The 26,389-nt window shown below is 37.2% G+C and overlaps 2 protein-coding genes across 4 annotated transcripts in view; one reads left to right on the top strand and one right to left on the bottom strand.

The window, feature by feature from the left end:
* Positions 1-11: 11 nt before the first annotated feature.
* cin (Molybdenum cofactor synthesis protein cinnamon) overlaps positions 12-26,389 on the bottom strand; it is a 29,690-nt gene continuing 3,312 nt past the window's right edge. The window contains exons 1-9 of one of the 2 annotated variants that reach the window (XM_088044442.1): positions 5,199-5,288; positions 2,665-2,711; positions 1,839-2,605; positions 1,615-1,790; positions 1,116-1,232; positions 910-1,068; positions 700-861; positions 480-651; positions 12-248 (exon numbers count right to left, since the gene is read on the bottom strand). In XM_088044442.1, coding sequence (XP_087900568.1) covers positions 27-248; positions 480-651; positions 700-861; positions 910-1,068; positions 1,116-1,232; positions 1,615-1,790; positions 1,839-2,605; positions 2,665-2,695 — 1,806 coding nt within the window. In that variant the 5' untranslated portion in view covers positions 2,696-2,711; positions 5,199-5,288 and the 3' untranslated portion in view covers positions 12-26. Of the gene's footprint in view, positions 249-479; positions 652-699; positions 862-909; positions 1,069-1,115; positions 1,233-1,614; positions 1,791-1,838; positions 2,606-2,664; positions 2,712-5,198; positions 5,289-26,389 lie in introns of those variants that run through there. The other variant, XM_088044443.1, reaches the window with a different exon arrangement.
* On the top strand, positions 5,298-26,081 carry LOC148170351 (insulin-like peptide receptor). Of its 2 annotated transcripts, none has more exons than XM_088044440.1 (4): positions 5,298-5,675; positions 22,101-22,272; positions 22,379-22,484; positions 22,532-26,081. In XM_088044440.1, exons 1-4 carry the CDS (start codon positions 5,316-5,318, stop codon positions 25,554-25,556), a joined length of 3,663 nt encoding a protein of 1,220 aa, XP_087900566.1. In that variant the 5' UTR covers positions 5,298-5,315; the 3' UTR covers positions 25,557-26,081. The 2 variants fall into 2 exon arrangements, with proteins under 2 accessions (XP_087900566.1, XP_087900567.1); XM_088044441.1 differs by lacking the exon at positions 5,298-5,675 and adding an exon at positions 21,995-22,048.

The raw sequence follows: 26,389 nt of genomic DNA on the forward strand, positions 1-26,389 counted from the left end.
AAAAACAAACAAACAATCAACATTCTTTATTCAACTCTTAAATCTCCGATGAGTATAATGTGGGAGTGGTACTCGTTCGATGGTACCATTCCTCCTGGCATCAGAAGGAGTCCATTCGCCCCACACAAACTGTTGAGACGACTGCTAGTTTGTCCCCCGTTGGGTTTTGCGACGATTTTACCATTGGCGCAGGTTACAACGGCCCTCACGTATTCAGGACGGTCGTCGGAACTCGGTTTTGTAACAGACTTCAGAAAAAATGAGAAAAAGAAGTTTACTGTCTTAATTAGTTACTTTATTGTGGATTAAAATGTGGAATTGTGTTCTGACCTGAATACTCGAGTCCCGAAAAATTAAATTACCGCTGCATTAGTCTTTCTGCACTTGGCGGCAGGGATGGCTTAATCCAATTAATTTAATTATTTTCAAAGAAGTGCTAGTAAACAAGGGTCTCATTTAAACAATGAACCATAACATACCACTGCATGAGGGATGGTTGGTAATTTCCACTCCGTTGCACCCTCCAAATATCGCAACGTTGGAACTACAAAGAGCAGGCACGTGACGCAAGCAGATACGGGATTGCCAGGCAATCCAAAGACGAGTTTTCGTCTCCCTTGATAGTTGAAGCTCGCAAACGTGGTAGGTTTTCTGGAAGTTACAAGAAAATATGACGCAACCCTCATATGAAATTACTACCCGGGTTTCATATTGACCCTCCCGAAGTGAATGACAGCATTAAAATCCTCCTTCAATACACGCTTGATGAAATCAAACTCTCCCATTGACACTCCTCCGGTCGTAATTAGAATATCGTTGCTTCCGAGGGCTGTTGCAACCGCAGTCTTGATAGTGTCTGGTCTGTAATGATCGCATTAAAACCAAGTTTGTTCGCCGCGGTAGCATTACTCATCGTGTATAATCCCGTAGTCGTGGCAGTCGTGATGATACTCTTTAAGAAGATTGATTAAAGCCAAACGATTAGAGTCGCGAATTTGGCCGGGGCGCAACTCCTCGAAGTGGTCTTTTAATTCGTTTCCTGTGGTGAAAATAGCCACTGAAGTGCGTCTTAAAATTTGGGATTGTTAGACGAATAAGTGTGGATGTTTATTTACTTGTAAACGGTCACTGATGATTTTCCGACAGCTGCCAAGACGCCGATATCCGCAGGTTGCAAACGCTTGCCTTGCCTCAAAACGATGGTATTTTTAGCGACGTCACTGCCTAAGCGTCTGTAATTACAATCAAAAAGAGCAACGGTAAAATTTCAGGTCTGTGAGAACACGATGATGAACTCTAATATCGTGTTACTTTGTTAATAAGAAAACCGAGAAGCCAGAAAATTCATTTCGCCGCACATTGTTATTGTAAGAAATGTGAGTAAAAAATGGATGAACGCGACCAATTAAAATATAAAAAATTTCCACGTGATTTCACAATATTATTTTTCTCTTTGAACTCGAAATAAAATCCCAATCGCGCTTCGCTTCATCGCTGCGACCAACTAATTACGAAAAATCCTCAAAAGCCAGTTTTCATTTAATTTTTACCAACGCTTTGTTGTGCAAATTTGCTAATTTTTCGCATTCACCCCCAAACAATAATTTTCCAAACCTGATGTCCTGTCCTTTAATGGGCGCTTTTCCGATGTTAATTTCCACTTCCTCGCCATTATCCTTTTTCAGAACTGTTGTATCTTCAACTTGAACGACCGCATCAGCTCCTAGAGGAATGGGAGCTCCGGTACCAATCCGAATAACTTCGCCTTCTTGTAACACGGAGGAATCCGGCTAAAAATAATCTTTAATAACACTTTGGGTTAAAAATTGACGAGTTACAGCGTCCCCAGCTCCTAAGGCCGTTTTAACTTTTCGAGGACCAGCGCCATTGGCGCTTCGCACGGCGTAACCATCTTTGACAGAGGCGTCGAAGGAAGGAACGTCATCTTGAGAGAGCACGTCTTTAGCTAACACTCTGTGGAGAGCTTTTTCGATGGGAATTTGTTCGGTGGCCTTTGGATTGTCTTTTGCATGTTCGGATATTAACTCGGTGGCGGTGTTGACTTCAACCATCGGATATGTGGAGTGTCGTGGTCGCTCCGCCACGTTGTTGGTGGAAACTTTGCTGTGTAACTCCTTATGTGTAGCCTCAACTTTGTCTTTGTGGTCTCCAATCAACGCCAGAGCATGAGGGATGCAAGTTTTGACAAAACCGAAACATTCCGCAGCGCCCTTAGCACTTCCCGGAAAATTAATAATAAGAGTTTTGTCCTTGATGCCGCACACGGCTCTTGACAGCATCGCCATTGGAGTGATTGCCAGGCTTTTCGATATCATGGCATAAGCAATTCCAGGAGCTTCCTTTTCAATCACAGCTTTTGTAGCTTCCGGCGTTACATCTCGGGGTGAAAATCCGGTTCCGCCAGTGGTGAGGATTATGCTGTAGCGGTTGGACACCCACTTGTTGAGTTTATTGATTATTTCATGTTGGTCGTCTGGAACTACATCCGTGTAAACGACGGATTTGGGGAATTCAGTTCGGAAAAGTTGCAGCAATTGAGGACCGGAAGTGTCTTGTTTTTGTTTGCTGAAGCAGGAGTCGCTGACTGAAATGAGAAACAGGCAAAAAATGTTCCAGTTTCGTAAAACAGACACTAGGACAAACCTGTCAGGACGCCACAAATAAGAGTCGACATATTCTTGGCTCCACTCCTAAAAACAGAATTTTTTTTTCAGTAACCTTGCAAATAAATTTTCGTCTTCTTAAGCTTATCGTTGACTTTTTCGACCTCTCAAAACAAAAACTCATAGATAAAAGAAAGTGTTCGGATTGCTGCAAGACGAACACAGGCTATCAAAGGCGCCAAAGTCGATATTTTTTCGTCGCCGCCGACGATAAGCATAACAGAATTAAACGAAACGAATTGAAGCGAATAAAAACCTGACAATTTAAGAAAATCACAATGGAACTGGTTCTCTTGTGAAAGTTATCTTTTCATGGACAGATTGCCTTCAAATCTGATTGTATTAGCCGTGCTAACGTCTTTTGAGAGTCGAATTGAATTCAAAACGCTCCTGAATTATTCAATGAAACGCAGACATTTTTTCAGTGTTCTTATTTGCTTGACAAGTGGAAATCCACACAGTTTTGTCGAGTTTTGAAAGTGACGCCGTTATGAAAAATTCATGGACTGATCTTTTCGAGAGAGAGTTCGTAGCATGCTGCCTTCAATTACTAACTTGCTATTGCGCCATGCAAAGATAATCATACATTTCCGGACCAAGAAATTAAATACTGGAAAATCATAGTCCGTGGTACCTCATGACAAGCACTGAATCGATTCCATGAATCGGAAAATAATTCTGACGGATATTAATGTGCGATATTTAGTCTAAGAATGTGGATTAAACATTGATATATTATTAAGTATTCATTTATTTATGTGTATAAAAACGTATGGCTGCAATATATGGTTGTAAACACAACTAACAGAATGACTATAATAATGAAAATTACGACAGTTAACGAATAATTTATTCCGTTCCGTTGTTACACATGAATAATTAATTAGAATTTTTTACCTTGGATAGAGGAGCAACTATCTGACAGTTATAATAAAAGTAACAAAATTGTGTAATTTTTTTGAGTTGCATCCAGAACTTATTTAGGCACGGAGTTTTATTATTGTTTGCATTCTTGTTGAATATAAGTAATCGAAGTAATATTTTACTGTCTGTTGCGTAAATAACAATATTGATCTATTTGTTTCAAGTCTTGTCACTTTTATTTCAACATAATGTATTTCGATTAATTATTTAGATATAAAAAGTATTTTCATTGGAAATTAAGCCAATTTCCCTGTTCGAACCTCTCAATTAATTTATAGTCATGATAAAGTAATCCAAATGCTGGGACTCAGAATGTTCATTAAAGATTTGTATGCTTGGACGAGCTTGGATCAGATTCGTGTTCGACTAATCCTCAAAACTGTCATTAGAAATCAGATAATTCGGTTGCAGCCTTAACTAACAATATTTATAGATTAAGGTTCTTTTAGAGAGTTAATGATTGTAACAGTTGATGGTAAACCCCAAACCGCAACTATAAAAGAAGTGAACAGATGGTCATGGCCCAACACAAATATTAAGAAAGAAATTAACGTCTTTATAATGAGGATCCTTCCGTCACACAGCGGACCAAAATAATTATTTTAATAATGTTTTTAACTAAAATTTTTTCTCGAGAGGAAGTGCGAACACGAAAAACATTTTAGATCTAAGTAATCTAATCCCTTCTCGGAGAAAAATTTTTATTTCGCCAGGAATAAAATCAGAAGTTTATTTACATGTTCCCAATCTAATCTTCCTAGGAAATCTAGTTTAAAATGCTGGCGCTCCTAATATGCTACCGACTGACAGAGGTAATCAATGATACGTAAAATAAATACAAGCATGACCCATTTTTAAGGAATCATGACTCAAACCGGCTTTGATAATGTAATTGGAATCTGTCTCTTTGGAGAATTAATTGGCAGTACGTACAGAAAAAACAGAGCCGCTTTTGGGGCATCTCCTAAGCACCTCCTAAGTAAGATAGGGAATTGAAACACCTGGCGCCATGAAAACTTGATTACAGTAAACTTTAAGGTGCAATGTTCTATTAATTTCCTTTAAGGAAGGATTCATTAATGGCAAGTACCCATTATTTATCTACACAATTTTATAAATGCTTGTGGAATTCTTCAAGCCAATTTGCACTATTTATTACAGTTGTTAGTAGTAATTACAACTTTAACTGTGTGGCGTGCACTTACTGTAAAACCAATCAGACGGAAATCAAATATGTACCTTTTGGATAAAGGTGAATTCAAAATTTACAACAGTATACAACTTTTTTTCCAGATAACACTTTTACTTGATATGTTTACGACCGGTACATGTCATGTTGTTGTGGTTTGAAGATTATATACCTCAGGAAGCGCGCAAAATAATGATCTGATGATTTTCAATAAAGCTCGTCGGATGACTGATAAGCAACAATGTTGCGTTCTTTCGCAATCTCGTAAAATTGACCCGTGATAACAGACTCCTCCCACGTTACGTCACAGTTACTGAACAAGCATCTCAGTGTGAAAATAAAAACGCGTCGCGACGTGCTCATTCTTATTACTCTGACCTATATTAAGTGGAAATACTGACCTGCGTAGGCACACAATTCCACAACACTACTAACGAAAACGCTGTCGATTCATTTCAGTCAAGCGCCGAACGTGGAGAAGAGTGCGCGAGTATGCGACGACGCGGGTCGTCGACACCATGCACCGCGTCCTAGTGCTTATCGCGTTGGGGTTGATAATAAACCCCATTGGTGCAAAAGGTAAAATATGTCAATCAATGGACGTGCGAAACGAAGCTTCGGTCCTGGAAAAGTTAAAAGGGTGCACAATTATCACGGGCAATTTGACGTTCGTGTTGGTCCACAATGAAAGAGACGAAAATGTCTTCAAGAAGTATTCGTTTCCGGAACTTACGGAAATCTTGGATTTTTTGATTGTGTTTAGTGTGGAGAAGTTGACCACGTTGCGGGGAATCTTTCCGAATTTAAGGACCATCAGGGGAAGGAAGTTGTTTTTGGGATTCGCGCTGATCATCTTTAAAGTGCCGCACTTAGAAGAGGTGTGTTTTGTGTAGAGTGAAAGACGAAAAGTTGGACCGGATGTTTTCAAGTCGAGGTTTGATGTAGATTCAGTTTCAGGCGGGAAAGGCTAGTTATGCGAGCATTGTTTTTAACACCGACTTTTACGGTTTTCCTTGACGAAAGTAATAACGAGTTTTAGCTGACACAATAAGCATTTTCAACTTCAAGATAACATTCCGATTAGGTATTTCATAAACCCAGCGATCCAAATCGACAAATCAGCTTCTAACGAAAAAAGGAACAAAGACTTTCAGACTGTAACGTTTTCACCACAAAAACTACCTCGGTGGCCCATGTAATGCGACTCCAGCTGTCTTTACACAATTGGGGAAAATGAGCCACTTTCTATTCTTTCGGTACCCATGGAATCGACGACGCATTTTTTCTCAAAGCCACATGTTCGATCCTCTAAAATCAATAACTTAAGTACACAGACGGTTTCTTAATGTTATCTCGAACGCTATTAAGCGATGTTGATAAAAATACCTCAATATTTGTAGATCTTAAATTGACAATCAAATTAGAAGTACACAAAGAATTTTTAATTAAATTGACACTTAAATCTAGAACGATCAATTTTCATTCATTAATTAAGCTTAATTACTTGTCTCATTAATCTTTGCAATCTGAAGCCTTTGAGATATTGTGACTACTGAATTTCAAAGACGGAAAGAATGTCACAGAACTTGATAAAAACTTGCGATAAAATGAATTACTTCAACGTTATAGGAATTTTACAAAAGTCGCGTGCTTCAATTTTTAGTATTTTCAGTTCTTTGGGGCTTATATTATGACATTCCGTAATATTTCAAGCATTATAAGGTTCAGGAGTACATCCCGTGATGATTATAAATTATATATCTCTCCATAAACTGCAAAAGCAACTACATAAAGTTTTGTAATTTAATTTTGGTTTTTGGATCCTATTGTCTCGAAGTTAACTCCCCAAGATCCGCAAATAATCCTTTGGCATGAATAGCATTGTATCGGTCAGCCCCGAATTTCTTTTGAAAGGGGCTGTGTTAAAATATACTATTCATTCTGATTTACAAAGGGGTGCTTTCAGTTCGCAGTGGTTTAACCTATTTTGATAATATCTCGAGGAACTTCGGGAAATTTTAGAGGATTGTAAGATAAAAATTGCGTTGTTTTTTTCGGGTATTTTGGCATGGATATTTTATTGATTGACCCACATTGTCGGCAAAAATTAAGACAAAGAAACAGAAACCGAAAAGTTATAGTACTTTTGCGATAATCCATTTCAAACTACATCCAAAATTCTGTTTCGCAGGCAAGACTATTGCGTCAAAAGCAATTATCAAACTACAAACTTTAGCATTTACAAAATAATGAAAACACGTTTCTGACGCTTGGAAATTCGATATATCCGTTCACCCCAAAATTCGAAAATACAATGACTACAAAATGTGATGTTGATCGTACATTTGAAGCTGTCGGGCAAATATTTTAGACGGCAATCAATTTATGTTCAAAGTTTATGAATATTTTAAATTTCCAGACTAATAATTTCACACTTCAAACTTTTCCGAACCGTAAGATAAAATCGCGAAAAGCTTTACGATCCCATTGAAATGCACATTTTTTCCCAACTACGCGTCCGTAATTTTGTTGGTTTATTTTAATAGAGTTACGTGCAACATCGATTTGCTATAAACAAGAAACTACCTCGTCTCTACAATGGGATTTCTGGAAGCATGTCACGGTCTGTTTGGTTGATCCTTCCCGTCAGGTACATAATATCATAATTTAATACCAAATCCTGTCCGCTTTTTAAGACTCGACGAGTGATTGGTATGTTATCGTACAAAACGGTCACATGAGACTCGGGACTACATTTATCATCCAACATTAGTGTGGTAATCTTCTGGGGAATAATGAATGAGGGGAGTGTGGTAGCAACGCTGGCAGGGCAGCGATGAGTAATAGCGTAGTAAATAAGATCGACGACGAAATACTAGAAATTGAGATCTCTAATTTAGTTTATTTCTTCACCTCTTGTTTATTTTTACTACGCGCTTTTATCTCATACACGCATTAACTCCACCAACACGCAGTACCCCCAAAACCATTAAAATTACAGCGAATTCCCTTTTCCACCCTTCGTGGGGTGTGAGTGTATTTTTAGATGACGTGAAGAGAAGAATTTATTTTTATCCTCAGGTGTTTATGCGTTTTTAACTTTAAACAGGCTTCTAATGGTAATTAATTAAAAGACCTTCGTTCCTATTTTTGAAGCGAAGGCTGCGTTAAATGGACCGGGAACATGATCCGATTTGTAACTGGAGGGATTATAGTAAATGGATAGAAAACAACAGCGGAATTGCTAATCGAAGTTTCGAAAAACTTGTGATAAATTGAAGCGATCGGAAAATTAAATTTGTCAAAGTTGACCCCTGAATTATGATAAGTAGGAAAGTTACAAAGTAATAAATCTGACAATAATTGGAATAAACAGATAAGAAATGTGTTGAAATGTAAAACAAAACAGTAGAAACGATTCGATTTTGAAAAACAGAGAAAGTTAGAATATTAACCTCCGAAAACGAAACTGAAACCGGAAAATCAACAGGATAGATACCAAGGAAAGTGAAAATAAATTAACATGTGAGAAACTTTGATACGATGACACAAAACTAAATGATTGCATGACTTTTTTCACACATTTCCCGGTTGCTGCCATTTCAAAAAAAATTAGAAATTCCAAGATTGATGTCTCCGGAGTGACTTTAATACGTCAAAAGCGACAAGAAAATGAATGTAATCATTTCTCCATTAATGAGGTACAAACTGCTAGTTAACCAATCATTAAATCCGTAATTACCCATGAAATGGTATATTAGTGGCTCGGCAATTTTTATAGGCTTCCACGAGAATTTGGCAAAGAAGTAGGAAGAATACAAGCGTGTCAAAACCACGCAATATCAATTTCGTAGATTTATTTGTTTGTTTACTCGTGTCCGCAAAAGTCGAAAAAAGGAACTTATTATTACTAATAAACTCTATTTTTAACCAGGGGACATAAACATGACACATGTTCGCATTTTACTACAATTCATTCCCAAACCGTTATGATTTACGGGTCGCTGGTGTGTTCGTGCTGAGCCCGACATTCTATTCTTCTTGCTACGCACTAAGCAAGCCTGTTTTATTCCCGATTTCGTCATTTTGTCTCGAGGCGAAATCATTGTTTATTGTCAAAATACCAGTTTGCCGAATTTTAATATTGTGACCAACATTAAAATGGTATAATTCCGACCACGACTCCATCAAAAGGACATTAGTAATTGCAGAGGGATTTGGTTGTTTGTCTCATCCCAGACGAGTCATGCTCAAATATTTAATCTTTGACAAAAAGTAATGATGGATGATGGAAATGGCGGCTTAGACAAGACTCACCCTTGATACATCCAATTTTGTAAACGTCATCCTTGTGAAATGGAGTTGAGGGTGCGTACAAACATGAAACGCGTTTTTTTTCCAGTACTTTAGAAAAGTCGTTTATTTGAACGAAGTTTCTTAATTAATCGTAACTTCGAGTTCCGCATGAATCTAATAACAAAATGCTCGCATAATGAAGGGTTGGAGTATCTTGTCATGTCACTGCCAGTTTGTTATGACCACAATTAAAACCATTTACGTTTAATCAAGTATTTTAGATTAAAGTACTATAAATTTTTATCGCTGCTTTGCATACGCACAACCAATAATTATTATGCATTTCTTTTTGTACGATAGAGTTAATTACGATGTTTTCCTGATAAATTATTGTGACTGAACAAAAAAATGTCGTTCAACCTCGTTGTGCGTTTTGTTTACCCGCAGGCTTTGGAGAGAAAAAAACCTGAGGAAAAATCTGAAGCTCCAGATGGTGTAATATTTTAGGCCCAAACATCGTTATCTCTTTCAAAAATAGAATTTATCTGGCGAAAAATCAGTGTCGACAATTTCGCATGAGAAATTCGGGCACCATGATGGTCGTCTACAAAACAGACCACAAAAAGCCACCTCTTTTTCTTCAACGTCTTCAGTTCCTCACTGTCTTTAGTCCAACGATGTTAATTTTAACCAATTTGATTCAATTTTTAACGTGTTTTGTGTTTGTGAAGTGTTCAATATGTCCTTCGATGGATTTTAGAAATCACCCCGAAGCTTTGTACCACCTTCGTGACTGCAGCATCATCGATGGCCATCTCCAAATCGTTCTAATGGAACGAACTGAATATTACAGTGACTACCATCTCACTTTTCCAGAATTGATCGAAATTAGAGATTACTTGATGGTGTATAGACTATTCCAATTGGAGAGTTTAGGGAGATTGTTTCCGAATCTCCAAGCAATCAAAGGAGTAAACCTGTTTGAAGGTTTCGCATTGATTATATTCGACATGGAGCACCTGGAAGAGGTAACATTGTTCTTCATGTCATAAAATACAAAGTTGAAGCTAGTAAAACTGAGAACGTTGAACCACAAAATGGTCGTGTCAGCGAATAGCGATGTTGGCAAAGATTTCTTTAGTTTCGTGGCGCTTCCTCATTAAAAATTATTATAAGACGTGAGAAGTTTTATAAAATTTCAATTTTAATCAGTTCACTGGAACTCGAGGGCTGCACGTAAATGCGGAAAATGCAGCAACCTTTTTGTCGTGTCGTAAAAATGTAAAGGTCGTGCCAAACTCGCTATTTTTACTTCTCGATGGTATTAATAGAGATGGACGTCAAATTTTGGATTCTGTGACCTGCGTACACAATCAGCGAACGCATGCTTTTCTGTCACATCAACATTAATTATCCGTGAAGCAACAAAAAATTGTTGTGGTCAAGCTAATTAACCGGAAGACCGGTCGTTGCCACCAGAAATTTTTAACTATTCGCAGATTTTTAATTTTTTTTTCTAACGCTCCATTTTTAACACCCACTAACTGCTGTTGTGGGTTTATTGACCCATGAGTCATTTTTTCCACCACATTTTGCTGGTATTACACAACCAATGGGTGTGTAGAATGGAGATGTTCCGTTGTGAATCTTGAGGTCATCCAGGTACAAAAAATTCGTGAAAATATCTCAAGAAAAGTTGCGGAATGTGGTCAAATTTCGTCGATCTTCATGTCATTTTTATTTATAATTTTGTTGATGATTATAGAATTTTATTTTTGTTGGATGCTGATAATTGCTTATCACGATAACCTTGTTTTTTTTTCGTCATGAACTAAATCATTTGTTTGCGAAAAAATTACGAGGATTAGCGAAGGAATTGTTAATTAGGACACGGTTTAGAATTTATCCACTAAATCAATATTGTAGGCGCAATGCTTCTAAGAATAAATCTCAATCAATTTCGACTGACCTGCACTCATATTGTTCTCGTTTTCGCTCAGATTAACTCCCATTTTTTAGAAACTTTCGTTGAAAGAAATGCCAGGATCTCGGTAACTCCCCTTTAAATTTCGTTTAACCAAATTCCGCTTCCTTTATCATCACAATTCCTGAAACGTTGTAGATTTACATTTTCCTGATTAAAACTTTTAACTAATCTGAAGTTCATTCTTTCGTTATCCTTGGAATTTGCAACAGCAGTTAAGTTAATTGCAAACCTGGTAAAAAAACATTTTTTGCCGCGCGTTCTGATGGATGATAGATTTTCAGTGGTTTTGCTTTTCCTCGCAGTTTAATTTAATTTGTACGAGCATGGAAGAGCTTAAACTTGTTAACTTTATGTTAAGGGATAAAAACCTGCTTCTCAAAGAACATATTTATTGATTAAGTTTGTAGTTGTCAGAGCGGATGCAGATGCTAATAGAATTAATGAGAAACTTATTTTCCATGCAGAACTTAGAAATTGCAAATTCAAAATGAAATTCCGACTTATTTTACATTGCAAAAAAGGAACTCATTTTGATGGGTAATTAATTATAGTCAAGTAGTTAGAGATATTTTAACTGCCTGCGTGATTTGGCTTTTTTCCCACCCGCCGGTGATCTGCTTTTGAGCTGAGACGACTGCTGAGTTTTACATATTTCACTTGTAATAAATTTAGTGCTGTATTCGTTCGTAATTTGGAATTCCTGAATATTCCGTGAGGGCCGTTGAGCTGAATATTTTATCCTTTTACGCTTAGCTGCATTTTATAGGTCCGGTAAGTTGAATTTATCTGTTGGATATCTTTATGAGTTTTGCAATCCACTGATTTTTTCTGGTTTCGGAAATATTTAAATATGCAAAAATGCTAATTTAGCTCGTCTACCTTGCCAAGACTTGCATATTTTCTAAGTCATCGCTAGAAACGCGAAGTGTTGAAATTCAGTCGCAAACAATCTGTAATTAATCTCCAGTTGCCATCAATCAGCAGCGGCCTGTTTGATGTTTTTTCATTCTAACGAGACTTCCCAAAAAGGACATCTTTTCAGCCACTAATTACACTCCGAGCGTCTAGTATTGCTAGTTTCTAAATGCCAGTGTCAGCCGCAACATTCTGATCAAAAGCACAAATAAGCTGTACACTTTCCGATCAACAAAAGCTTCCTTTTTAATTGAAGAAAACGTGCTAGAATAATTACATCCAATGTTGGAGTCTTAAGTGTGAGGGCAGGGTAGAAAAAAACCCGATCGTGATTGAAAGTAATTGAACCCGCTCGTGGGAATAATTAAGCCCCATTTAATCACATAGCAGTTAACTGAATCACCCCCCCGTTTTATTATCACAATGAAAGGAAGTGAAGAGACAAAAATCCGATAAAACATCCGCAACACCGCTCTTATCAGTACCGAAAGAAACTCAACTCCTGTTTACATACGTTTCTACGATGCAAATTTGCAAATTATATTACAGTTGCCATTTATAAATTGATATTAATTTGCGATTTAAGTGAGTGATGATTCGCCACTATGAGACAAAACGAGCCTCCTTGTTTGTATTAATAGCCGCTTTATGGGCTACATCTTCGCGAAAATGGATTTAAGGCAGCAGTCACGCCTAATACGTTGTGGTTTTGCTGTTTGTTTTTCTCTCGATTATTTGTTTGCCGAACGTAATCCTTCACAATTTTGTCGGATCATGAATAAAGACTTTAGAGAATGTGTAAACGGTGCTAATTGGGTAACGTCAAGTTGTTTGCGTTTTATCAAAAGAATTTCGTAGTTCCGGTAAGCTGAGAGCTTTATTTAATGACTTGATTGCTTTTTTCGGGACTTTGTTACGGTAGCAAGGATTCGAATTGATTTTCTTGAAATGAATATTTTTAAGCGTTATTAGGGTTGTCACCTACCACTAAAGCCGCTTATTTGAAAATATTGCTCCTTTCAAAGGATGTGCAAACTCCCTTGACAAAGGTAAGGAAACATTATGTCAGTGCCGATATTGCAGGTGTTTTTCAATGAAAATAAATCACCCTCAGGCAGCTAGAGCGCAATAAAATTCACGTTATTCTCCTTCGCTTCTTCTTTTTATGACGACTCTTAAAATTTTAAAGGATATTAAAGAAAACTTCCAGAAAAACTAACGCGACCTTCGTACCCTCAACCAAACAAAAGATGTGGAACAGACATGTTAATAACAAGTTTATTTTATAGTTTGCGTGACCAACTCAAATGCAGAACCAACAACAAACTGCAATTGGAACGACGCGACTAGAATTAAACTCTGCAATTACAAAACACCATAAAATACACAAACAATTGTATAGATTTTTAGACGTATGGTGTTTTGATCCAACTCAGACGCACGTTCTTGACCCAGGTAAAGCCAGGTCCTGATTTTTCACGTGCGTAGTTAGCTTAAGCTGCGATAAACCGGATTATCTGGAAAACATCACTATTGATCCGTCTGTAATCTTAACAACCAAAGTTTAATTAAATGGTTCATTACTTAAGCAAATACCTACAATCCAACAAATGCATTTTGACGCAATACTGTTTTACTGATTTCGTTTCAATTACGATTTCGATCCAATTACAGTGTTGCGCCCACTTTATTGCCTAACGTGCTGGTAAAGGATCCAAGGCCGGCAAATATTTTAGAGGGCAAAGAAACCCACTTCATTTGCGAGCTTTAAGATGGGATTCGTTTTTAATGTGGCAGCTTTTAATTGGGATGTTTGTTTGCAATTGCAACTTTTGTAATTATAAGTTATTTAATTAATCATTTTCCATTTAACTAGTCCTGGTTTGTTGTTGATCGAACTGTAAATTAGATGAAGCTAGTTTCGTGCAGTTTCCCTTGGGAAAATTAGATTCTTTTTTTTATATATAATTCATGTTTTTGTTATATAAAACGCGGGTGGATCAGTTACCCAGGTTTGGCGTGTCAATAATCCGGGGATGACATTTTCAGCGCGCAATTTCATGAACTTTCCACTGAAATATTGACAATGTGGAGATGGATGAATTCTTAAACGACCACAAATTTTCTGACTTACGAAAAGAGTTGTGAGACAAACATCAAAATTTCCAAGTTCCTTCGAAATAAAATGACACTTTTGTTAAAGACACTTTAAGTAGACAATTTCAAAGCTTCAATCAATAGTTCAATACAATACAATCGCGTTACATATTTAAATTCGACTGAGTTATACATTTCATAAATTTTGAATGAATCGCGTTTGAAGTTTTGAGCTAGCAGTAATTTTCAGTTTGATTACCTGGTTGGGATATAATTTTTGTATTGAGGAAAGGGTGGTTTTAATAACGAAATATGCGAATTGTTGACCTATAAGTTCGAGGCCAATTTCGCCGGACCATACTAAATCATTCTCAATTTAATCGAAAATTTCTACAAACTGTACACATGTAATTAAGCTGACATAGTAATATTGAACACTAGAATGTTTTGTTTGTATTTCGAATTGCAAATCGATATCTATCAATTTTAATTTTTATGTTTTTTTTTCATTCGGTTTGTAGGCCTACATAAATTATTATTATTATTAATTTGACACGCGAAAAATTCGGTGGAACAAGCCCCATATACAGGGTGTTATGTAACTAATAAAGCATCAACTTTGTTACAAAATATCAGGTGTGACAATTTTACAAATATCCAAACTGAGACGCGATGGGTTACTTTTATGTTCTTCCACTGCTGCAGAAAAAAATCCTTACAGATTTCAGTTACTACCACCTTGCTAACATTGCTGGTTACTGACATAACACCCTGTATACATAGCTGATGCAAATCTCTCCCCAATTCGATAAATTATGGAGAAAATTAAATCGGCTGTCATCAAAAAAAACTCTGAGAAACCAAATAAGAAAATTAAACCATTGTCTGACTATTGCTTTAATAGGAGCAAGCAAACTTGCAATTCGCGAAAAAATGACCGATGGTGGCGCTGCGATCGTTGGAAAGATGGCAACGGAGAAGCATAATTTGTCATTGAAAAAGTGTATTTTTGTGGTCGTTTATTAGAAAAAACATGAATTTATCTATAATATTCAGTGTTAATTTACATCGTTGGGTGTAATTGTTGTTATACAGTATGTCCCCGGATTGAGTTCACAAGAGGAAAAAAAACGTTATTTTTCATTTTACAAAAAAATGATAAAGGAATAATATTTTTTGCTTAATTTAAAATAAATAAATCTTTAATTAAAACTTTAATATTATCAAGCTGTGTTTTTAAAATCGAAAAAAACAAAAAAAAACAAAGAACTTTTTTATTTTTAATTTTGCAAAAAATGTCAAAGGAATAAAATTTGTTCCTTAACTCAAACCAATTTCCACTTTTTGATTGACCCATTACCTGTTTTAGCACATAGTTCTATTTTAATTCGTAATTCTTTAAGACTGTTTCGAATTTTCTCAATTATTGTTAAGGATGCAATTGCATTTTTTTTCCAATTTTTTAATACTTACACATTATTGGGTAAATTTTTCTTTAATTTTTAACGCACTATTTGATATTGTGAATCCACATTTTGCTATTATTTAATCGATTACAAAATACGAAATACGAATTACGAAATACGATTACAAAATTTAATAAATAAAAATAATGAAAAAAATAATTTTAAGAGTACAAACTAATAATTTTGAAATTTTAATTGCAGATTTATCTGTTTTGAAATAAGCAAAAAATGTTATTCCTTTGTCATTTTTTTGTAAAATGGAAAATAAACTTTTTTTCCCTCTTGTGAACTCAATCCGGGGACATACTGTATGTGAACCTACAAACCTATGTGTACCAGATTTGAAGCGTTTTGAGACAAAATTGCAAACTACAATCATTGTATTATAAAACTTTGTTAACTCCTCTTGTTAATTCAGGATGCATTGGTTCCCCGACGCCCAAATAGTTGTCTTAAAGAGTTTGTTAATCATACTTGGGGTATTTAATGGGTTTTAACTGGTTTTCTTTTAACATTCCTTTGAGGTTACGTTTGCACTTTGTCAATCATTTACTGTACCTCAAAGAACGAAATACCCACCATGTATCCGTTCGCTATTCCTTGGTTCACTTATCTAAAAGTAGATTTTTCAATAAAAACCTTCTGATAGCAAGCAGTGTTATTATTGTTTAGCTGATTTGCTGGTTTAGTTTGTAATGCGAGCCATTTCACGTAATAACCGTAAACCATGCGTTACCAACACAAGAATCTATTAAAATACATTAGAAGGAATTAAACTAGTACATTGAAAATGTTAATACACCCGAGAAAGATGATTTTTTGGGCGACAAATGCATTGTTTCTTATGCACCTTCACAACAATTCTGCTTCTCAGTAGTGTTAAAATGCGCAACCAGAGTTCGTATCGGAACATTTTTATCGCGAATCATCGGCCATCAAAGCCTGTTCATATTACATCATTAAATTCCACAAAATGCATCTAACTACTAAATTCAATACAAGAACTTGTGTTCATTCGATCGGCGGCTCTAAGTTTCGAAGTTTTGGGTCGTTTAACCATCATGCACTCCATTCAGTTTATCGGACAAAGAAAAAGTTTTTGAGCAAACACAATTGAATATGTAATGTCAACTTTCCTCTATTATTTAACTTCTGAATCGGGCGGTAATCGTAAAACTCAATAGTAGGTACACCTGTTACGGACATGTAAAAACTCAGGTTTTGTGTTCCAAATAGTTCACAGCCAAGCTAAACTCTGCGTACCAGTTTCGAACAAACTGGATAAGCACCAATTTTGTGTTTAAATTCAAAATTTAAATAGAAAATTTCCTGAAAACATTTAGTTTTGACAGCGGGTCGTCAAACGTCGTTGATTTATCCGGCGATTAGGAATTGCCCCTGTAGAAAAACAAATCAGTGTCGGGGCAAACTTCACGCCTTGATTACGTAAGTTTGCAGAAACTTCCAGTTCCACCTATTACACATTTGCGCAACCGTTCCAGAAATTCTTTACGATAAAGAGTTAAATGTTCCTTCTATGAAACTTATATTTTATGCTTCCTGTGAACTTTCAAATCAGAAAATCAAATGATCGAACGTTGAAGCAATATTTGCCAATTTATTGCGCACCAACTTTGTTTACAGAATAATGCGGATATTGAATATTGAAGTCATAATTCTGTACCGCCACCGTTTTATAGTCAGGTAGAGTGTGCAATTCCATACGCGAATTAGTCGTTAAGATTTTATTCCTACATTTTCAAGTACACATAAAAGAGCTATATAAAGTTTAATGTGATTTAATGTTACCACTTAATTCAGTTGCAATTGTAGCTGCAACGCAAATTTTTGAATCAAAACTGCCGTGTTAGATCTATCACCTTCGCACATTCGGAAATTTCCATTTTGTTTGTATTCATCGATTCAAGGTTCCAGACAATATATGACAAGGGGTTAAAAACCGCAATCCACCATTCTTCAATAGAGCACCTGACGAGACAACTAGGATAAATGGTGTTATCATCCCGAGTGTGACAGCTGGAAACTGTTCTGGATAACGAACCCTTACACGGAGATATAGAACATGCAAATTACTGTCGATCAAATTGATTACAAGACATCGAAATGATGTCATCGATTGGAAAACAAAACGATTCCGTTTTAGCGCGCCCGGTTCCGCGGTTCACAATTTGAATAAATATTTGGAGAATAAATGTAACTTTCGCTTTCGTTGTTTATGGGAAAGTGCCGGGCGAAAAAGCCCAGAAATGTATTTCTTGTATTAAAACCCGTAGAGCCAACAAAGTTAATGTAAAAACCGCAGTTGAAACCATGCCAAATATTTGTGGATGGCTGAGTTCGGAGCTTTCGGAACTTAAAATTTCAAGTTGTGCGTTACCACCACAATGTTTTGAATAAGAAATCAGATAACTTGAAATCCATTCAGTTTTAGGCGTAAAAATTCATTCATAAATCTTTTTCTAATTTGTATGCAAAAAAGCGAAATAAAAACGTCTTCCAAACTTCACAAGTTATGAATTTTAATACACTCCTACACTTCTCGAGTCCTATTTTAACAGTTTTGTATACTTTGATTAAAAAAGAAAACCTTGATATTTGCAGCGGTAAAATTTTCCGCCACACCAAATATTTTGTTTGGGAATAAAATAAACAAATTAAGGAAACCGTCAGAATTAGACAAAATGACTTAATTTCGACATAGTGTGGTCAATATTTACGCACCGCGTATTTGTCAAATAAAAATTCTAGCAGCTGATTGTAGAGAAATGTGAAACTTGAAAGTGCGTCGTGCTTGAGTAATTTTATACATGTCGGTTTCTTTGGCGGTTTTGCTAGTCATCAGTGCATTTTTGCGGTGATTTTACGATCACTTAACTTGGTAACTGCATAATTTTAACCGGCGAAAAATAGACCCCAGAAGTATGCGTCAGTTCTATTATTTAGTTTACAGCAATAACGTACGTTCAAATTACTCATGTTGTTGCCCAGTGACCCTAATTTTCAACAATGATTTTTACTTGGCATTATCAGCAAGGTTGAATGTTTTAAACTTATGTTGACAGCACTTGTACGACTAAAATGACTGAGCAAAAGTGCAAATCTCGTACAGAATGAATCAGATAAGCAGTTGTAAATGAATATGAAGTAGATAACGTAAAATATTCAACAAATCGTCTCGATCAATAATTCATGTAGTCTGTGAATTTCATTTCGGAAATAAATTCGTGACGAAAACAAAAATAAAGCGATTGTGGGATCAGATTTTGACGTAAATGGGATTATTGAAGCGGGCTCACATTTCAATTTAGATATAAACACAACCCCCGAGTTTTCCCAAAGGTGATTAATCATGATTTCCCTCTCGCAAAAAAAACCTGAAGATGAACAAAACGTGTTAAAAACATGATATGCTGAACTCGCAAGTGAAGAACCTCTGCACTTCCTAGAAATTTGTCTGCGAAAATGTCAACTTGGTTTTTCTTATCAAAACTTGCAACGAACAATAGGGAATAAACGCTGCACAAAAATCGAACGACTTATTGTTTAGAAACTGGTAGTTACGGAGATAAATAAAACGGTAATCGCGAAAACAGTTTATCCTGCCAAGGCGCTCGTAGTAAATTATCCTGAAAAATTTAAGAGTTTTTCTAACTTTAAACGCTCTTCCAGGACTCTGCTTTATGACTGTTTTGACAGTTTCGTGGTCCGTAATATGGCAGGTGAAGCCGGTCTTAATTAGCGGGGAAATACTGCCGTTCATTTGGTTTAAACATGTCGTATATAATTCAAATTTACATTAGGAGTGTTTAATCGATGTCTGGGAGACGGGAATTTCTTGAAATTCCACCAGTAAGACTTCTTTCTGTTGTGTACTGGATTTCTGGAAGGTTCAGAGATAGAATAAACAAACTTTGACGATGGGAAAAAGAGGCTACCAAAACAAAGCGCTGGAAAACATCTCAAAATTGTGTCAGCTATAATTACATTAGAGAAATGCGTTTAGGTAGTCTTAATTTTGAAACGAAGAAATGCAATTTTCTGTCTTTATTGTCTTTATTTTTTTATTCTGAACTCCTCGCATATTTAGGATTTTTATCCGATAGTTTTGATGAGTTAGACCTTCAAGAATTGCCGATATTTTCAATTTCAAAATTTTAAAAATCTGTCTGACGGTTCGCTATCGGCTTAGAATGTGTTTCATTTTATAATGGTAATGTTTAGGATTCCAAATGTTGTCGAAGCTTTTTACGAGATTTTTATAGTTTCAAATGCTTAGATTTTTTTCATGATCATTGTTTAAAGGTTTTTAAATATAGAACTCATTTAGCATTTAAAATTTCGTTGTAATTGTTTGTTTTTCAAGGCTAAAGATTTTTATTAACCTTTACCTCCCTAAAGGTTAAAACAAAAAAAAACTTTGCACGCAATTTTTTTCGAATGATCAACAGCAATCTAAACATTTAGCTCTAAAGATGATTTAAGCATAAAATATTGGATAAAACACGGGATTTAACCAAGCTTGATCCGTTCCGAGAGATTTGTTGAGTAAATATTTGTTACTTAATTACAAATGAGATTTTCTTTTAAAAATCGAACCGAACATTTCTCAGGACGTTTCGGAATTTTTAATTTGTTCAACTTGGAACAAAGAAGTTCTATTTTCATTCATCCAAAACTGTCATTTTGTCTTTGTAAAACCACTGCGATGAGGTAGAAATCGTCTACAGCTGCCGCGTCATTTTCTGCAACTTCATCGTTATTCATGAAAAGTGTAATTCGCTATTGTTTCTGTTAAAACAGTAACTCAACAAAGCGCACTGTTCAGAAATAAAACGTCACTGCATTGATAACTTGCGATATTATTTACAACCACGGGGTTGATTTTTCTACGAAATTCTAGTCACAAATCAAAATTGCTGATTTTTTCGACTCTGTTCAATTTGTTAAAGTCCCATATAAGTCATGAATTAATGTATCAAATTGTTATTGTAATGCGTCATTGAGAAGATTGAGATCTTATCATTCCGACGAGCTATCCGACCCGTTGCTCTCTCTTTTCGTTTTTTTTTTAATGAAATTTTAGCCGTTTAGCTCGCGCACCTAAAAGTGTTTACAAAACAAAATTATTCAACATTATATCGTGAAACTCCGAAAAGTCTTTCCCAATTCTTGAATTTTGTTTATTTAACGTGTTTTTGTTTGTTTATAAAGGCGCCGGAGGAAACATTCTCATGTCACATTTGAAGCAAAAGTAAACAGAACTTTCAATAAAATCGTTAAAATTCTCCCAGGGAACGACTTTGAAAATCTTGCCCGCAAATGGCATGTTTCATAATAAACAATTAAGCCGGGCCACGCAAATAAGACACTGAACATGTGAAACGTGTTTCCACGTCCGTATTTCCGATCTGTACGTGATCAACAACACTAGAAGCTGATTTGTGGAGTTTCATTTGGAACGTCGATATGGAAAACGTTTGTTTGCTGGCACAGCACCAGAATTTCCGTCGGCGTCGTCGATTTACCAAATGATGGGGGCCCCAGGTGAACGAACTTTTGCAAGACAAAAAAAAGCGAGTTCAAAATGTCGTTTATTTAATATCGCTTCCATTTCTATTTTCGGAGATTTTTCTAATCTAAAGAGGTAACGTCAGAGCTGCGAACGTCACGATGTTTTTTCAGCTCAATGATAAAATGAAGAGTTGGATCTGCGAACACAAACAGAACGCAAACCGGATTTTTCAACTAACGGTGTATCATAAAATTCATAAATAAAGTTTTTCAACGCTGGATTTATTATTTTTTCCTGCCTTTGCAGGCATTGATGTCAAGGACGAATAAAGATAAGCGTCGAAATGGTTGATAAGTCGATTTTATACTGTAAAGGCAAAGCTATCATAATAATAACAATACGAAAAAAAGTCAAGGTTGTCTGACTTGACGCCATTTCTAATGACACCGGTAGAATAATTGAGGACCACTGATGATTATAGGAAATATTATTTTGGCGCATGATTATAAATAAATGCATTGTTGGCGTAAGCTGTGATCAAACTAATTGCACAATTAGAATTTTGACAGGCGGTGGGAGCGTTGAAATTATCACCTTGTGAAGTTCCAAGTATCCACAAAAATTGAACCAAAACGAATCAGTTTCGACTCTTAAAATGCAAATCATTTTAATCTCATTCTATCAAGAAACAAGCACGTGTTCAATAACGCGGAATAATTTTCTATTATCAGAGCCCAAATGATCAAATTCTCATTTAGAGTAAGTCCTCCGGAGGCGTTAATATAAACGAAAAGTAATAACTTCCACGAATTTAATTTTGTTGATCTTAATGAAAATTGCCCGCTCTTAAAATGCATGAATAGGACGTTGGCCTCTTATAAAAATTCAACCATGGATGTCTGTCACGCTCAGATTGCTGATAGTAATTGATAGGCGAAATGCTCAACTCTGATAACTGTAAAATTTACGTTACAATGGGACCTCGCGCTAACATTGTTCCTTTTTTTAGATTGGTCTGACTAATCTGGTGCACATCGGTGGTGGAGTCAAAGTTGACGGTTGTCCAAATCTCTGTTACGTTGACACCATAGACTGGGAGGCCATGGGAGCTACAGTTTTAGACCATCCAATGGACCAAGCCGCGATGTGTCAGCAGCAATTCTGCCCCAACGAGTGTGGTGGTAAGTAAACAGTTTAAGTAATTAATTCAATTAGAAGTCTTTCACACTGATTAGTGTCGCCGCTGCACGTCGGTAAAATTAGATCTTGAATTGCTCTTAATTGCAGGACATTGCTGGAATAATTACAGTTGTCAGAAATCAAGGACCAAGGCAAACTATTGTCCTTATTACAAAGACGGTGAAAACTGCGTTACCGAGTGCCCGAAATCAAAGTAAGTAAACCCACGATCCGATTTACATATTGAAAATTTTCCGACAGGGTCGTGAGCGAAGAAGCCAAACAATGTTGGACGAAAGAAGAATGCAAGATTGCCTTCAACGATACTTGGGCATTCAATGGTACGTGCACCAACAAATGCCCGCCGTTGTACTACCGAGACCCGACTGTTGAAGGCGGTTGTTTTTACGCCGGAAAAGACTACAAGCAGCATTGCACAGGAAATGTGACCATCGACAGTTTGGAAAGTCTCGAGGAGATGTACGGCTGTACCCACATTAACGGTTATTTAGAGCTTCGTATCGACGATCCGCAAGTTGAACGGGATTTGGAAAAGTACTTGGGAAACATCGTCGTCATCAGCGGGTACTTACAAATCGGGCGTTCTAAAGTTATCACGTCACTGCAGTTCTTGAGAAATCTCACAGTCATTGAAGGAGAGATCCTCACTAATCACACCGATTCCTCTCTTTTTGTTTACGAAAATAGAAAACTGAAGACGCTTTGGAATATCACCGATGATTTCAAATTAGAAATACGAAGAGGGAATTTAACTTTCGTCGACAACCCCCAACTGTGTTTGTCAGAGATTGAAAAATTTCAACAACGCGAAGGTAGGGGAAGCACGCCGCTGTCTCAGAATTCCAACGGTGATCAATGGATGTGTAATATAAAGGACATGGCGGTTACCGAAATCGATAACAATCCCAGTAATATAACGTTATCATGGACAGCGATAGAGGGCAATATCCTCGGATACACCGTTTTTTACACATCGAAACAGGGGAAGACAACCGACGAAAATGATGTTTGCTCCGATGAAAAATGGGAGGGGGTTTTTGTCCACGACAACGTCGCTGTACTAAAAGATTTGACTCCGTTCACCACCTACACGTACTACATTAGGACTTACATGAAAAATAATCACAGTAATGAAGGTCAACAAACACCAACTTACGAATTCACTACAGCGTCAACAGTACCATCAGAGCCAGTGGATGTAACAGTGGAAGCTTTAAACGCCACGAGCATCTTAGTGACATGGAGAGCCCCCCAAACACGTAATGGAGTTTTGATCCATTATATCATCAGTATGTACCACGAAAAAGACTACTTACCGACAATCGAGCAAAGAAATTATTGCAAAGCACCTCACACTTCAGAAATTCCAATTGTCAATAATGTTTCCAAGCTTGCGATAAAGGAACCCAATTGCTTATGTTTGAGGGATGAGAGAAGGGAATTTGGACCGCCTAAATCGAAGTTTCTTGATGATTCCAACTACTACAACGAAAAAGCACTTTCTCAACCAGAATCCGATAAAATGACAGCCCGAGATATTGGCACAGTCCGAAACAGGGATACAGTGGTGATTCCAGCAAACACGACGTGGTATATCTTCACCAATTTGCAACCTTTTTCCTTGTACGTTTTTTTGGTGACTGCTTGCAACATCAAGAGTAAGAAAGAAATGGATGAGGTTCAATGTGGTCGCTCGATAATGGCTTTTCAACGAACAAAAAAAAGTACCACGGAGGATTTAATCAAACACGTCGTTGTAAAAATCGATGGGAAAGATGTTATTTTGAAGTGGTCCAAACCTGAAGATCCGAACTCTCATTTGGTGTCGTACAATATCGAATACAAGCGAACGGATTCCGAACATTCCAAGCAAAGATTCGAATGTTTAACCCACAACGAGTTCCACGGTTTTTACAAGATTCCTCAGCTGAGTTCAGGGAAGTACGCTGTGAGGGTTCGTGCGATTTCTTATGGTGGTTCTGGGGCTTTCAGTGAGTGGAAGGAGTTTGAAATCGCCAAAGAAACGAACTCTTCTTTTGTCGTCATCATATCGGTCATTGTTTCATTGTTGATTGCCTTCATTCTGCTAGCCGCTATGTATTGGTACTACAAAAAGAAGCACCTAGACGATAGAAACCACCTGATCACCAGCATAAATCCAGATTATGCCGGTCCGATTTACATGGAAGATGAATGGGAGATCGACCGAAAAGACGTGGATATCCTCGCTGAAATCGGTCAAGGTTCCTTTGGCATGGTCTACGAGGGCTTAATCAAGTCCCGTCGATACCCATGCGCGATAAAAACAGTCAACGAGAGCGCCTCTACCTCCAGTCGAATGGAGTTCCTCAACGAAGGCTCCGTCATGAAGAGCTTTAACGATGCGCAGCACGTAATCAAACTCCTCGGTATCGTGTCCCGAGGGCAACCTCCCCTAGTAATAATGGAGCTGATGGAACGCGGTGATTTGAAATCGTACCTTCGCCGTTGCCGCGAGCCGTCCCAAAACCTCACCACCAACGAGCTATATCGCATGGCCGCGGAAATCGCCGACGGTATGGCTTACCTCTCCGCGAAGAAGTACATCCACCGAGATTTGGCCGCGCGGAATTGCATGGTCGCCGCTGATCGCACTGTGAAAATCGGCGACTTTGGCATGGCCAGAGACGTTTATGAGACTGATTATTATAAGAAAGACACTGCTGGGTTGCTTCCGGTGCGGTGGATGGCACCGGAGAGCCTCGCGGACGGTGTCTTCACCTCCGACTCCGACGTTTGGAGTTACGGCATTGTGCTGTGGGAAATGGCCACGTTGGCCGAACAACCATATCAAGGAATGTCCAACGAGGAAGTGTTCAACTTCGTGAAGAACTGCGGAAAGCCTAAACGACCTGACGAGTGCTCAGACATGATGTACGAGATAATGTCGGCGTGTTGGATGTGGCGTCCGAATGACAGACCAACGTTCGCTGACATCGTGCGGAGGTTGGCTGATCATGTTGGCGAAGATTTCCGTTTAGTAGCGTTTACGTTTAGTGATGCACCTGCGGCGCGACATACGCATCCTAGAGTGTATAATCCTCCGGCTATGTTGCCTGAAGACTATGTTTTGCACTATAGCGCTTCAGATGACGAAGTGAACATGTACACGGGTTCCTTAAACCGTCCACATTCTTCACGCCACAGATCGCGAAGATCATCGCCATATCACATCAGCCCTGGCTCACCCTCGTCCACATACTTGTTCAATTCAGATTCATCCTAAATGTTAATTATTAAACTAAATGTGATATGTAATCTTAGTCACTAGGATTATGAGTGAGTTCTGCCTTAGAGTGATTGGGATGGATGCTCTTAATGACGAATTCCAAGGGATCAATGTTACCTATTTTTTACGTCAAGTGATTCGTTGGCTAGTATTTTCTATGTTTTCTACTTATTTATGGAATTCAATCAAGAAAAAGTGGTTGGAAAATCCGTCTTATTTTCTATTTTCATGCCTTTTTGTGAACGCTCCCGGATTTTCCATCCACTTTCACTATTTTCAGTGGGGAACCAAATTTTGTTAGTTTAGGCAATACGAAAGTGTACAAAAAATCGCGTTGTTTTTCTTAGATACAAGCAACGAAATAATCCATCTGGAGCGAAACAACGCAACTGATGTTCTGTAAACTCAATGTACCTCTAATTGTCAAGGCGATTCCTATATGATGAAAGGTAAATTTATATCACCCGAAATATATTTTGTAAACGTTGTACAAATAAAATATTTTTCAAGAAACCCAAAGAAGTGTTTTCCATTATTATTCTCGGCTCACATTACGACAATGTGTTTACACAGGTCTCTAATTGTTTGCGTCGTCGCGGATAATTTTACACAAGCGCAATGTGATAATCCACATAAAAAACACGTAACTGGTTAAAAAACTAGCAATTTTCCGGGTTCACAAGAAAAACCGGCAGTTTGAAAGATTGTTATTTTTCTAAGATTGCGTCATGAAAAAAAAATGTTTGAACGCCCACAGTGAAGTCCTAGTTATAAATTAAACTTCTAAATTCACTACACTGCCAATGATTTGCATGTAAAACATGTTTTTA

Source organism: Gnatocerus cornutus, chromosome 8, assembly GCF_029298725.1.
Source record: "Gnatocerus cornutus isolate USDA-ARS CGAHR chromosome 8, icGnaCorn1.1, whole genome shotgun sequence".
Lineage (NCBI taxonomy): Eukaryota > Metazoa > Arthropoda > Insecta > Coleoptera > Tenebrionidae > Gnatocerus > Gnatocerus cornutus.